Genomic DNA, 12,933 nt, shown 5'->3' with positions numbered 1-12,933 from the left:
AGGAAAGGAGACCAACTCTGGTGAGTTTGGATCTTACAGCTGCATTTATGTCCAGCAATTAAAGCTGTTACATATACGTGGCAACGTAAGAAGCTAGCAAAAACTGGCTAATAAACTCGACAACTCAACACCAGCCTTTTCTTTTGAATTGAGGCCTGTGGCCTGAACACAAGGTGCTGCTAGTGATAATCTGCAGGGTTGGATTTTTAAAAACTCATTGTCCAGGTGTGGGTGTCACAGGCAGAATTGGTACTTATTGCTCAATGCGGCTATCCTGGAATGCTGGTGGTGAGCCACTCTCTTTAATTATTGGAATCATGGTTTGATCCAACATCCAGGTTACTTTAAAGTTTATTTATTAGTGTCACAAGTAGGCTTATATTAAAACTGCAATGAAGTTACTGTGAAAATCCCCTAGTTGCCACACGCTGGCGCCTGTTCGGGTACACTGAGGGAGAATTTAGCATGGCCAATGCTCCCAACCAACACATCTTTGGACTGTGGGAGGAAACCAGAGCACCCGCAAGAAACCACACAGGCACGGAGAGAACGTGCAGACTTCGCACAGACAGTGATCCAAGCCAGGAATCGAACCCAAGCCACTAAACGCTGTGAGGCAGCAGTGCTAACCACTGTGCCACCGTGCCGTCCACGGTTGGAGGACACTTAGGAGTCAACCATCTTGGTGTGGGACAGGAATCACATCTAGGCCCAGATGAGATAAGGACAACAAATTTCCTTCCCCAAAGGACGTTCGTCAAACAATTGTCTTTTCTCAACCACCTGGAAGACCTGGGACAGGAGATGCATGGGAAGATCACAACTGCATGTTCCCCTCTCACTACCCTGACTCGGAAATATATCGCCGTTCCTTCATAGTGGTGAAAATCCTGGGGTCACCTCCCTAACAGCATTGTGGATACCTACACCTCAGGGATTGCGGTGGTTCTAAAAGGTGGCTCACCACCACCTTCTCAAGGGTAATTAGGGATGGGCAATAAATGCTGGCCAAACCAGCAGCACCCACATCCCATGGAAAAATAAATAAAAATACTCTGACAGTTTCGTTGTCAATTTTACTGATCCCAGATTGTTTCAAATTATGTAAAAACAAATTCAAATTCTGAAACTACCATGTTTACCAGATTATTAATCAAGATTGTCAGGGCCACTATCTAGTAGCATAAATACTACTTAACCTTACCTCAAACCCCACTCTCAAATTCAGAAATATAAAAGGATTTACATCCAGCCACTGCCTGATTCAGCACCCACTAGACCTGGGAAGAGTGATCCCAGTCCCACAACCCTGAGCTTGGCCATTTGCTCTTTCACCCCTTCTTAGGGTGCAGCAAGAAATTTTTACAAGGCCTGAGTGCAGGCTGCTTGGACCATCCCCCAACCCCTCCTCACACACCCAATCTCACCTCAATGAGCCTCTTGCTCTGGGGTCAGCACAACTAACTCAGAATGTTGGTCTCAGACGCTGCACTGGGTCCGGAGTGAACCTGGGGAAATAAATTTGTGCCCATCTCCTTGGTGTCGACATCTTGTGCTTGAAACCTCTGTCCATGACAAAGGAAACGGGGAAATTCTAGAAATGGGATCTGTGCTCCCAGATTGACAAACAATGTGAGTGATTTAAAATATTTGGATTCTTTGTTGCTGGTGTAAAATGTTGCTGTAATTTCACCACACTCCCTTATTGCAAACAGTGATGAGAGCTGGCTACTGCAAATGGTGCTGACAAAAGCAGGAAAATAGCTTTCAGCTTCACTGCCTGCTCCAACAACATTCCAGTTCCCACATTCGAAAACGCATTTTCACTTTTCATAGTTAGTATCTAACTTATGTAAAGACCAGTTCATTGCTAATAAACAATTCACAAAGTCACTTGCACTATTTGTGTGCTTTTTGCTCCGATGGTGAAGAGTGCAACTTGAGAAATTGCCCAGCTTGCCACACTCGCCTAAGGGAGAAGTGCTCCGTCAGTCCCAGTTTTCACCTCGGGGGGGGGGGGGGGGGGGGGGCCGGTGGTGGGGGGGAGGTGGAGGCAGGATGGTCATCCCAATTATTTTGTCAAATATTAGGCTCTCCAGCCCTCACACCCTCTAGTCACTCCTCATGCCCCGCCCAGGTGAACCCATGCCAACAAATGCCTCCCACCCGCCCACATGACCTCTTGTAAGCCTCATGCCAACTCATGCATCCAGGCTCCCCACCAACCACCCATTGGCCTTGTATCCCAATGGCAACTCAATCACATCTCAGAAGCCATGTTGAGATGAAATAAAATAAAGGTCTAATTATCTAGTATATCTGTTACTTAATATAGTTTCATTCATGAAAGCCCATTCAAAACTTAAATTCATAAATGCACATCTCAGAAAATCATTTAATAATCTCAGAACTGTCAATCAAACTGTGATCTTACACCCCCTGCTGATATAATTATAGGTTATTGAAAACAACCAAGCATTAATATTGTAACTTCTAGGATAGATTATTTTTCAACTCTCACTGACTTTTTAAAGGACTGAGGATTTAAATAACATTACAGCTTGACAGTTGTACAGAACTTTTCCACCCTTCACAAGCCTTCACATCTCCTCCATAAATTCATGATTCCCACATGTGGGATAAGGTCCTTGCTACAGTGGAAACAGATTGAACTCAACACCAAGTTCAGATGGCCCTACTGAGTTTGGGTTTCTTACCTGTGTGAGTCACACATGCTCCCATTCCCTTACTGACAAAAATAGGATGTGCCCGAAATCATAGAATCATAGAAACCCTACAGTACAGAAAGAGGCCATTCAGCCCATTGAGTCTGCACCGACCACAATCCCACCCAGGCCCTACCCCCATATCCACCCACTGATCCCTCTAACCTACGCATTTCAGGACACTAAGGGGCAATTTTTAGCATGGCCAATCAACCTAACCCGCACATCTTTGGACTGTGGGAGGAAACCGGAGCACCCGGAGGAAACCCACGCAGACACGAGGAGAATGTGCAAACTCCACACAGACAGTGACCCAAGCCGAGAATCGAACCCAGGTCCCTGGAGCTGTGAAGCAGCAGTGCTAACCACTGTGCTACCGTGCCGCCCCATAATATTGCCTGATTGGGTAAACACAGCAGATTTCCTTCCCTAAAGGACATTAGTGAACCAGATGGATTTTTACAACAATCGACAGTGGTCCCATGGTTATTAGTAGACTTTCAATTCCAGATTTTAAATGAATACAAATTTCACCATCTGCTGTGATGGGATTCGAACCCAGGTCCCCACAGCATTACCCCGGGGCTCTGGATTACTAGCCCAGTGACAATACCACTGCACCACCACCTCCCCCCGGGAGCATCACTTCTGTTATGGGAAATGGGAGCATCACTTCTGTTATGGATTCCATCTGCCACCTTTAAATGCCGCTGAGTCTTTCCAACTCTGTGAAAATCCAGCCCGGTACACTTTATGTTCTGTATTTAAAAGCATGCGCTTGTCTTTAATTTCTGACAAATATTTAACAATGTACGGACAAGAGATTGATGTAATGCCTAAAGAATGACATTTTCTCAATAATTACACTGTGAACACCCAGTCATCTGGCCTCATTCTTCAGCAGTGTGTAGTGAAATCCATTAACTCACACTCCATGGATTTGCAGATGATTCAAGATGATTCTAAGTTTCAAAGCAGTGCATGTTACCACTGATCAATTATTTAAGGGCAAACAGTGTAAAAATGCCAGTCTTATAAACTGTGGGCGTTTTGCTCTATATCAAAGCTGATGTGTTGATAATGATATCATTAATAAAGCTCTCAAATTAATAATGCAATTTCATAAAAAGTTAAGAGGCTGTTGGAATTTGAGTTCTAACAGACTTTTTCACAAAATAGGTGCTGCTATTCCATGATCAAAGTTACGGCATCCACTATGAATACACAATCTCGGTGAACAACTCCATTGATGGAAGAGGGGAGGTGCGGAGACAGCTGGAACCTCTTTATCTGTGGACAAACACTGGCTGGGGGGACTGCAGTGTACAGTGTGGAGGAGGTACAGTCAAATAGTTTCTATTCAGCATTCATCATGGACAAGCAGAGGAGATTAGAGATATTCCTAGGTTCCTATTATGCTCATATCGGATTGTTAACTTGACTTCACAACTTGCGTCTTTATGATTTGTGTTCATTTAGCATCATTACCCTAGAGATCGACACCAGTTGCATCAAAGGGGTGCGAGAATAGGAACAAAGGAAATAGGAGCAGGAGTAGGCCATTCGGCCCCTCGAGTTTGCTCCACCTTTCAGCTAGATCATGGCTGATCTACTTTACTGGCATTTTCCTGCAATACCCCCATGCTCATTGATATCTTTAATATCTAGAAATCTATCAAGCTCTGTCCCCAGTATGCTGAATGACTCAAACTCCACAGGGGTAGAGAATTCGAAAGGTTCACCACCCAAGAAATTCTTCCTCATCTCAGTTCTAAATGGCCTACCCTGTATCCTGAGACTGTGTCCCCATGGTTCTGGATCCCCCGGCCAGTATCCTCAATCTCTCCTCATAGGATAATCCCGCAATCCCAGGGATCAATATGGTAAATCGTCATTGCACTTTTCCTTTGCTAAGCATATCCTTTGTTACAAACAGGCAATAGAGCCAAAACTGAACTCATTTATTCTCTCACCATCTGTCCATAGGCAGAGGTGTTATTCTTTTTTTAAAATAGGCTGTGGTACTTCTTCCAAAAACCTTGCTTTGTACAGTCAATTTTTAAATTAATCTGTAGCAAACCGTTTCAGCATGAAATTAGAAGTTCAATGTATTCACACATTCAAACCTGGAGGATGATCGCAACTACAGACACATACATACAATAATGGTGATCGAAAGGAGCCAGTTTTACAACTATGAATAATTTAGCAGTAAAGAAACCCACAAAATTACATATCAGTTCATGTGATTTCCATAACCCAAAAGGTTCAAATCGAGAGTGGATTCCCTCGCGGAGAAGTTCTAATTCAAGTGGGTTCCTGGCTAAATGTGGAAGTGTAGAATTAATTTAAGATGATGGCGCCGCAGTGAGATGAGGTTGATATTCAGGGACTTGGGCTGCCTGGCAGACGGTGGCCATTGGCTTTGAGGAAGATTTGTTCTATCCTGCCTGGTCAGCCTGGAGTCCTGCTGTTGGTCTCCCAGGTTGGTGGTAAATGAACAGACTGACCTACTTCTGTGATCTCAACCTTCACAACGATTTCATAAAGGGATGTTTATCAGGTGTCTGAATCTAGCTTTTGTATTATGGCTTACAATGTCCTGGCCAGTAACCTCTGAAAAAGAGGTATCACCAATATTAATGACCCTGTTCCAGGTAGCTGTTGTGTTGGTAGACCCTCGCACCCCACTAGATGGGTACGGTTATAAAGGTACAAATGACATCTATTCCCTTTCAATAGTTCCTTTTTGAAATGGACCTTGACAGTTCCAGGTGTGAGATTCCAGCAGCAATGTGTCAGGTATATTTCTCCAGTACAATCCATTTAATGCCTTTGTGGTCACCTTACAATTCCAGACATCAGGTGACTTGTGGTTCAGCAAAGTTCATTGTTAAATATGCAAAAAAGAATAAAGTTTGATTTACATATTTTATGATTTCTTCCATGTCTTATGGACATGACACCTTCCTTAGATAAGGGGACCAAAACTGTAGACAATCTTCCAGGTGAAGTCTTACCAAGGCACGCCTTCTTTACATCTGTACTCGAATCCCCAGTAATAAAGGCCAACATACTATTTACCTTCCTAATTGCTTGATGCACCTGCATCTTAGAATTCAGAGACTTCTGCACAAAGACACCCAGATCTCTTTAGTCATCAACACTTAACAATCTCTCACCAGCTCTACAGTCAGTGGCTAGGAATCTGTGGTAAGTAACTCACCTCCTGACTCCTCCAAAGCCTGTCCACCTTCTACAAGGCACACGTCAGGAATGTGAAGGAATACTCTCCACTTATCTGGGTGAGTGCAGCTCCAACAACACTCAAAAAGTTTGACACCATCCAAAACAAAGCAGCCCACTTGATTGGCACCCCATCAACAAACATTCACTCCCTTCACCACTGATGAACAGTAGCAACTGTGTGTACCATCTACAAGATGCACTGCAAGGTTCCTTAGGCAATACCTTCTAAACCCACGACCACTACCATCTAGAAGGACAAGATAAGCAGATACACGAGAACACCATCACCTGGAGGTTCCCCTCCAAGTGACTCACCATCTTGAAAATATATCGCCGTTCCTTCACCGTCGCTGGGTCAAAATTCTGGAACTCCCTCCCTAACAACTTTGTGTGTGTACCCACACTATATGAGCTGTAACCATTCAAGAAGGCTGCTCACCACCAGATTTTCACAGGCAGTTAGGGATGGGCAATAAATGCTGGCCTAGCCAGCGCTGCCCACACTCCGTAAGTGAATAACACAAATGATGAAATACTCCACATTTCTGTTTCCTTCCAATATGGATAACTTCACATTTTTTATGTTCACTTAGCCTGTCTATCCCATCAAAGCCTCTTTGCATCTTCCTCACAACTCCCATTCCTACCTAGTTTGGTGTTAGCATCAAATTTGGAAATATTACTTTTGGTCTGCAAATCATTGATATGGATTGCCTACATTCCCTGACTTCAGAGGGGACTGAAATATACGCCTCAAGTATCTGAAGTGAGACTTGAACCAATAAGAGTGGAGTTGGTAGTTGCAGAGTTGAGAATTGAAGTCTAACATTATGTACTTGGGGCCTGTTCTCCATCAGCCTGTCATTATCCCCAGTTACTGTAAAACAGAACATTTGGCATTGGTGGAATGTGGTGAGTCATGTAAAGGTTAGCCAGCGTGACCTGACGCTTCTGGGAATATCGCCCATATTCCTGTGGGCATATGGTGTCCATTTCACCTTCGGGAAAATGAATATTCAAGGCAGTGGTGCCAGCTACAAGAGCTGCCAGGCTAGCAGACTTACAGACATGTGTAAATCAGTATAATAGCAGTTGCCACACCAATGAGAAAGTTTTGTAATCAGATGTATGAAAATGTTGTGCATTCTTCTCCATATTTCAAGTTGACAGTTGCTGTCTCAAATAGGAACTTGTTCTTCCCCAGATGTGTTTTGCTATGCAGTTGGTAGATATCACCTCCTTTAACTGGAGCAGTGATCTGCCCTGGGGCAGATCGCTGCTCATTTCTCCAGACTTCACGATTTTGCGCTTTCCTCTTCAAATGTTGATAAGAGCCTCCCATTTTCAACTTCAACTGACTAGAGAAAGGAATACACGAAGAGGTTTCCTGTTGCCTTCCTCGCGTGTGCTTAAAGGAAACACAAGTCCTCGTGCTGAAGGATCCTGTCGGGAAGCTGCCGGTGTCCCTCGAGGTTCTCGCTCTTCCACCATTACACTGAAAATCTGCTGGTTCTGCTGTTGACCAGGGCTCGCAACCTTGTGCGTGGCACCCTTACCTGGACCTCGGCGACTCACAGAAGAGCAGTGGCGACCATCCCCTGAGGTCTCAAATGAGTCTGCTATCCTAATTTTCCTTTAGTGCCACTGATTAAATCAACCTGGAAACATTAATTTGTAGGAGTTTGTCTTGGCGTTGGCCAGGATTCGTACTTCTCTTTCAGTGGAGATTTAATTGTAAACCAGATGTCGTTTCTCATGACGACGGCATCACTTTGTGAACACATCCTAGTCTGTTAGTGTGTGCCCTGTGCTTTGTGATGTCTGTGTCACCCGGATTAAACCTGGAAAGCACTGCCGGCAGGTTCAGTGATAACCTTCAAAAGGTTGGGAAAGGAAGGAGGAATGGGACTAATTGAACAGCCTGTTCAAGGACCCAGCACAGGTATGGTGGGCCAAATGGCCTTCTGAGCTGTTTCATTCTTTGAGCGTCATTCAACAGAATTAGCAAATGGCTAAAGGTTTACAATCCATTTCTTTCAACACAGGTTTTGTGCTTGCAATTGAGGACAGACCATTGGGGAATGAAAAAGAGAAGGCAAAGGGCCTGATTTTACCAAAACTTCGCGCCCGAAATCGCGGTAAAGTTGGGCATCGGGCCTATACCACGATCTGCACCTGATTCAGGCACAGCTCCGGTCCGCGCCCGAATCGGGCGGCCCGACGATTTAAATGCATTTGCATGCATTTAAATCGACTTAATGAACCGCGCACCCAACCCTACCACCAAATCCCACTTTACCGTCTTCTGGCCCGTTCCGCATCCGCGCTGTAAGCGACCTGCAAAATAAAAGTCTGAAGTCATCGCTGCAGCTTCCGAAGAGCGGGGTCAGATCCTGCAACGGCTCTCTGACCCAGGTCATCCTCTGGTGGGGGGTGGGGGGGGGGGGGGGGGGGCGGATGGGGGGGGGGGGGGGAGGGGGGTGGGGGGGGGGGTGAGAAGAGTGGGGGGATGGGACCCAGATCATCCTCTGGTCGGGGGGGGGGTTCCGCTGCCAGTCTGCGGCCGATCGGTGGGGAGGGAGGGGGCAGGGGGGTCCGCTGCCACTCTGCGGGTGATCCCTCCTCCCCACCGGAGGAATGAATCCCTCCTGCCGGAGTGGATGTGCGGCCATGCCATCCCACAAAACCTTCAGGATGAAGCGATTCCTCGCTAAGAAGATGAAGCAGAACCAGCCGATTCCACAGTGGATCCACATGAAAACCGGCAACAAGATCAGTACAAGTCCAAGAGGAGACACTGGAGTAGGACCAAGCTGGACTTGTAAAGGGATACACCATCACTGGTACACTACCAGCCACAGCCATCTCTCCCGCTCTCTTGCCCCTGCAGGGAAGAGTAATCTGTGGCTGGTAGTGTACCAGTGATGGTGTATCCCTTTACAGGCCCAGCTTGGTCCTTCTCCAGTGTCTCCTCTTGGACTTGTACTGATCTTGTTGCCGGTTTTCATGCGGATCCATTGTGGAATCGGCCGGTTCTGCTTCATCTTCTTAGCGAGGAATCGCTACATCCTGAAGGTTTTGTGGGATAGCATGGCCGCACGTCCACTCCGGCAGGAGGGATTCGTACCTCCAATGGGGAGGAGGGATCGCCCGCAGAGTGACGGCGGATCTCCCTGCCCCCTCTCTCCCCACCGATCGGCTGCAGACTGGCAGCGGACACCCGCCGCCCCCCCCCCCCCCCGACCAGAGGCTGATCTGGGTGTGTGTGTGTGTCCCGCTGACCAAAGGATGGTCATCAGAGAGCCGCTCCGCTTTCTGCTTTTTTTTTCTTTCGCGCCTGGGCGCGCTCTCAGATTTTTTTCGAACTGCGCATGCGCAGTTCAGTGCTCCGATCGCTCCGCCAGTGCTAAGCCCCGCCCCCAGCGCGAATCGGACTGGAGCCGGCAAAACGCGTATGGGCGCGCTAGAAAGAGGGTTCCAGGCGCGGATCTATTTGACGCCCGGATTCGGCACTGAGACTCAAAATGGTAAAATCAGGCCCAAAGGGTTTGATAGAACATTCTGAAACATAGAGAGCCTGCAGTATGGAGAAATAACTAAGTTGAAGCATTAAATGTACAACGGAATATTTTACAAATGCATGATCACCCTCCAGCAAGAAGCCTCTTGTGGCGAGCGCATGTTGGAAAAATATCTCCCAATCAATGAAAATCACAGGCAGTGTGAAATTCCACACAGTTGGTACTAGTTTCATTTTATACAGCATTTCAAGAGGGAACTTCCAGGGTGCCGTCTGCGTGAGGCTCACCGTTGCATTGCAGTATATCAGCGTGAGACTGGGGCTGTTTACCAAATATGCTGAGGCTCAGTCCGAGGATTGAAAAGAGACTTACATAAGAACATAAGGAGCAGGAGTAGGCCATCTAGCCCCTCGAGCCTGCCCCGCCATTCAATAAAATCATGGCTGATCTGAAGTGGATCAGTTCCACTTACCCGCCTGATCCCTATAACCCCTAATTCCCTTACCGATCAGGAATCTATCTATCCGTGATTTAAACATATTCAATGAGGTAGCCTCCACCACTTCAGTGGGCAGAGAATTCCAGAGATTCACCACCCTCTGAGAGAAGAAGTTCCTCCTCAACTCTGTCCTAAACTGACCCCCCTTTATTTTGAGGCTGTGCCCTCTAGTTCTAGTTTCTTTTCTAAGTGGAAAGAATCTCTCCACCTGTACCCTATCCAGCCCCTTCATTATCTTATAGGTCTCATCTCTGGTATCAACCTGGTGAACCTTCTCTGCACTCCCTCCAAGGCCAATATATCCTTCCGCAAATAAGGGGACCAGTACTGCACACAGTATTCCAGCTGCGGCCTCACCAATGCCCTGTACAGATGCAGCAAGACATCTCTGCTTTTATATTCTATCCCCCTTGCAATATAGGCCAACAGCCCATTTGTCGTCTTGATCACCTGTTGCACCTGCAGACTGGGTTTTTGCATCTCATGCACAAGGACCCCCAGGTCCCTTTGCACAGTAGCATGTTGTAATTTTTTTCCATTTAAATAATAATCCAATTTGCACTTATTTCTTCCAAAGTGAATAACCTCGCATTTGTCAACGTTATACTCCATCTGCCAGATCCTCGCCCACTCACTCAGCCTGTCCAAATCTCTCTACAGACCTTCTACGCCCTCCACACGATTCACTTTTCCACTTATCTTTGTGTCGTCTGCAAACTTTGTTACCCTACACTCAGTCCCCACCTCCAGATCGTCTATATAAATGATAAATAGTTGAGGCCCCAGTACCGATCCCTGCGGCACGCCACCAGTTACCATCTGCCAACCAGAAACGCACCCATTTATTCCGACTCTCTGCTTCCTGTCGGATAGCCAATCCCCAATCCATGCTAACACCCTACCCCCAACTCCGTGTGACCCAATCTTCTTCAGCAACCTTTTGTGAGGCACCTTATCAAATGCCTTTTGGAAATCCAAAAACACCGCATCCACCGGTTCCTCTCCATCAACCGCACTAGTCACATCTTCATAAAAATCCAACAAGTTCGTCAAGCACGACTTTCCCCTCATGAATCCATGCTGCATCTGCTTAATCGAACCATTCTTATCCAGATGGCCTGCTATTTCTTCTTTAATGATGGATTCCAGCATTTTCCCAACTACAGACGTTAAGCTAACCGGCCTGTAGTTACCCGCCTTTTGTCTATTCCCCTTTTTAAACAGCGGCGTAACATTAGCCATTTTCCAATCCGCCGGCACGACCCCACAATCCAACGAATTTTGATAAATAACCGCTATTACCTCTGACATTGCTTTCAGTACCCTGGGATGCATTCCATCCGGGCCTGGGGACTTGTGCACCTTCAGTCCTGTTAGTCTACCAAGCACTGCCTCCCTGGTAACATTAATTGTATTGAGTACCTCTCCTCCTACCAACCCTCTATACTTAATATTCGGTAAACTATTTGTGTCTTCCACCGTGAAGACCGACACAAAAAACGTATTTAAAGTTTCAGCCATTTCCTCATTTCCCACTATTAAATCCCCCTTCTCGCCCTCCAAGGGTCCAACATTCACTCTTGCCAATCTATTCCTTTTTATATATTTGTAAAAGCTTTTACTATCATTTTTTATATTTAGAGCTAGCCTAGCTTCATCATCTATCTTTCCTTTCTTTATCGCTTTCTTAGTCGTTCTTTGTTGTTTCTTAAAGTTTTCCCAATCTTCCGATTCTCCACTATTTTTGGCCACTCCACTCTGTATGCATCGGTCTTTAATTTAATACTCTCCTTAATTTCCTTCGTTATCCACGGCTGGTTATCCCTTTTCTTACAGTCCTCCTTTATCACCGGAATACATTGTTGCTGAGTACTGAAAAGGATCTCCTTAAAAATCCTCCACTGTTCCTCGGCTGTCCTACCTACCAGTCTGCTCTCCCAGTCCACCTTAGCCAATTCAGCCCTCATCCTATCGTACTTCCGTCTGTTCACACAGAGGACACTGGTATGGGACCCTACTTTCTCCTCTTCCATTTGTACCAGAAATTCAACCATATTGTGATCACTTGACCCAAGAGGGTCCTTCACAGGAACATCCTTAATTCTGTCTACCTCGTTACACATTACCAGATCTAAGATAACTCGTTCTCTCGTCGGTTCTGTAACATACTGTTCAAGGTAACTATCCCGACAGCATTCTAAGAACTCTTCCTCCATCCCACCCCTTCCAACTTGAGTCAGCCAATCAATATGCAGGTTGAAGTCCCCCATGATTATTGCCGTTCTGTTTTTGCACGCATCCTTTATTTGCTTGTTTATAGCCCTCCCCACCTCAACATTATTATTTGGGGGCCTATAAACCACGCCTACTAGTGTCTTTCTCCCCCTACTATTCCTTATCTCTACCCATAACGATTCCATGTTTTGTTCCTTAGAGCCTATGTCATCCCTCACTACTACCCTGATATTATCTTTTATTAACAGAGCTACCCCACCACCTGTTCCTTCCTGTCTATTCTTCCTAAATGCCTGATACCCCTGGATATTCATCTCCCAGTCCTGGTCTCCCTGCAGCCATGTTTCTGTAATGGCCACTAGATCATACCCATTTGTGCTGATTTGCACCATCAACTCATTAACTTTGTTCCGAATGCTTCGTGCATTCAGGCAAAGTGTCTTTATTCCAGCTTTTATCTGGACCCGATTTGATGAAACCCTATCAACCTCTCCCTCGCCCTCTACTCCTTTAACTACTTGAATGCCCTCATTCACTTGCCCTCGCTCCCTCTCCTCTACCATTGATTTCGTAATTCCTCTTACCTCTGCACCCTCCCCCCCATAAATTAGTTTAAAGCCCTATCTACAGCCCTAGTGATACGATTCGCTAGGACTCTGGTCCCAGCACGGTTCAAACGGAGACCATCCCATCTATACAGGTC

The 12,933-nt window shown here is 46.1% G+C and overlaps 1 protein-coding gene across 2 annotated transcripts in view; it reads left to right on the top strand.

Annotated features, from left to right (window-relative positions):
• adamts17 (ADAM metallopeptidase with thrombospondin type 1 motif, 17) overlaps positions 1–12,933 on the top strand; it is a 524,080-nt gene that overhangs the window by 437,404 nt on the left and 73,743 nt on the right. For both annotated transcript variants that reach the window (XM_078241579.1, XM_078241578.1), the window contains exon 18: positions 3,906–4,065. In XM_078241579.1, the coding sequence (XP_078097705.1) occupies positions 3,906–4,065 (160 nt within the window). The remainder of the gene's footprint in view (positions 1–3,905; positions 4,066–12,933) is intronic.

This window comes from Mustelus asterias, chromosome 24, assembly GCF_964213995.1.
Source record: "Mustelus asterias chromosome 24, sMusAst1.hap1.1, whole genome shotgun sequence".
NCBI lineage: Eukaryota > Metazoa > Chordata > Chondrichthyes > Carcharhiniformes > Triakidae > Mustelus > Mustelus asterias.
Note: the sequence above shows the minus strand (reverse complement) of the source record. Positions and strands in the feature narration are given on the sequence as shown.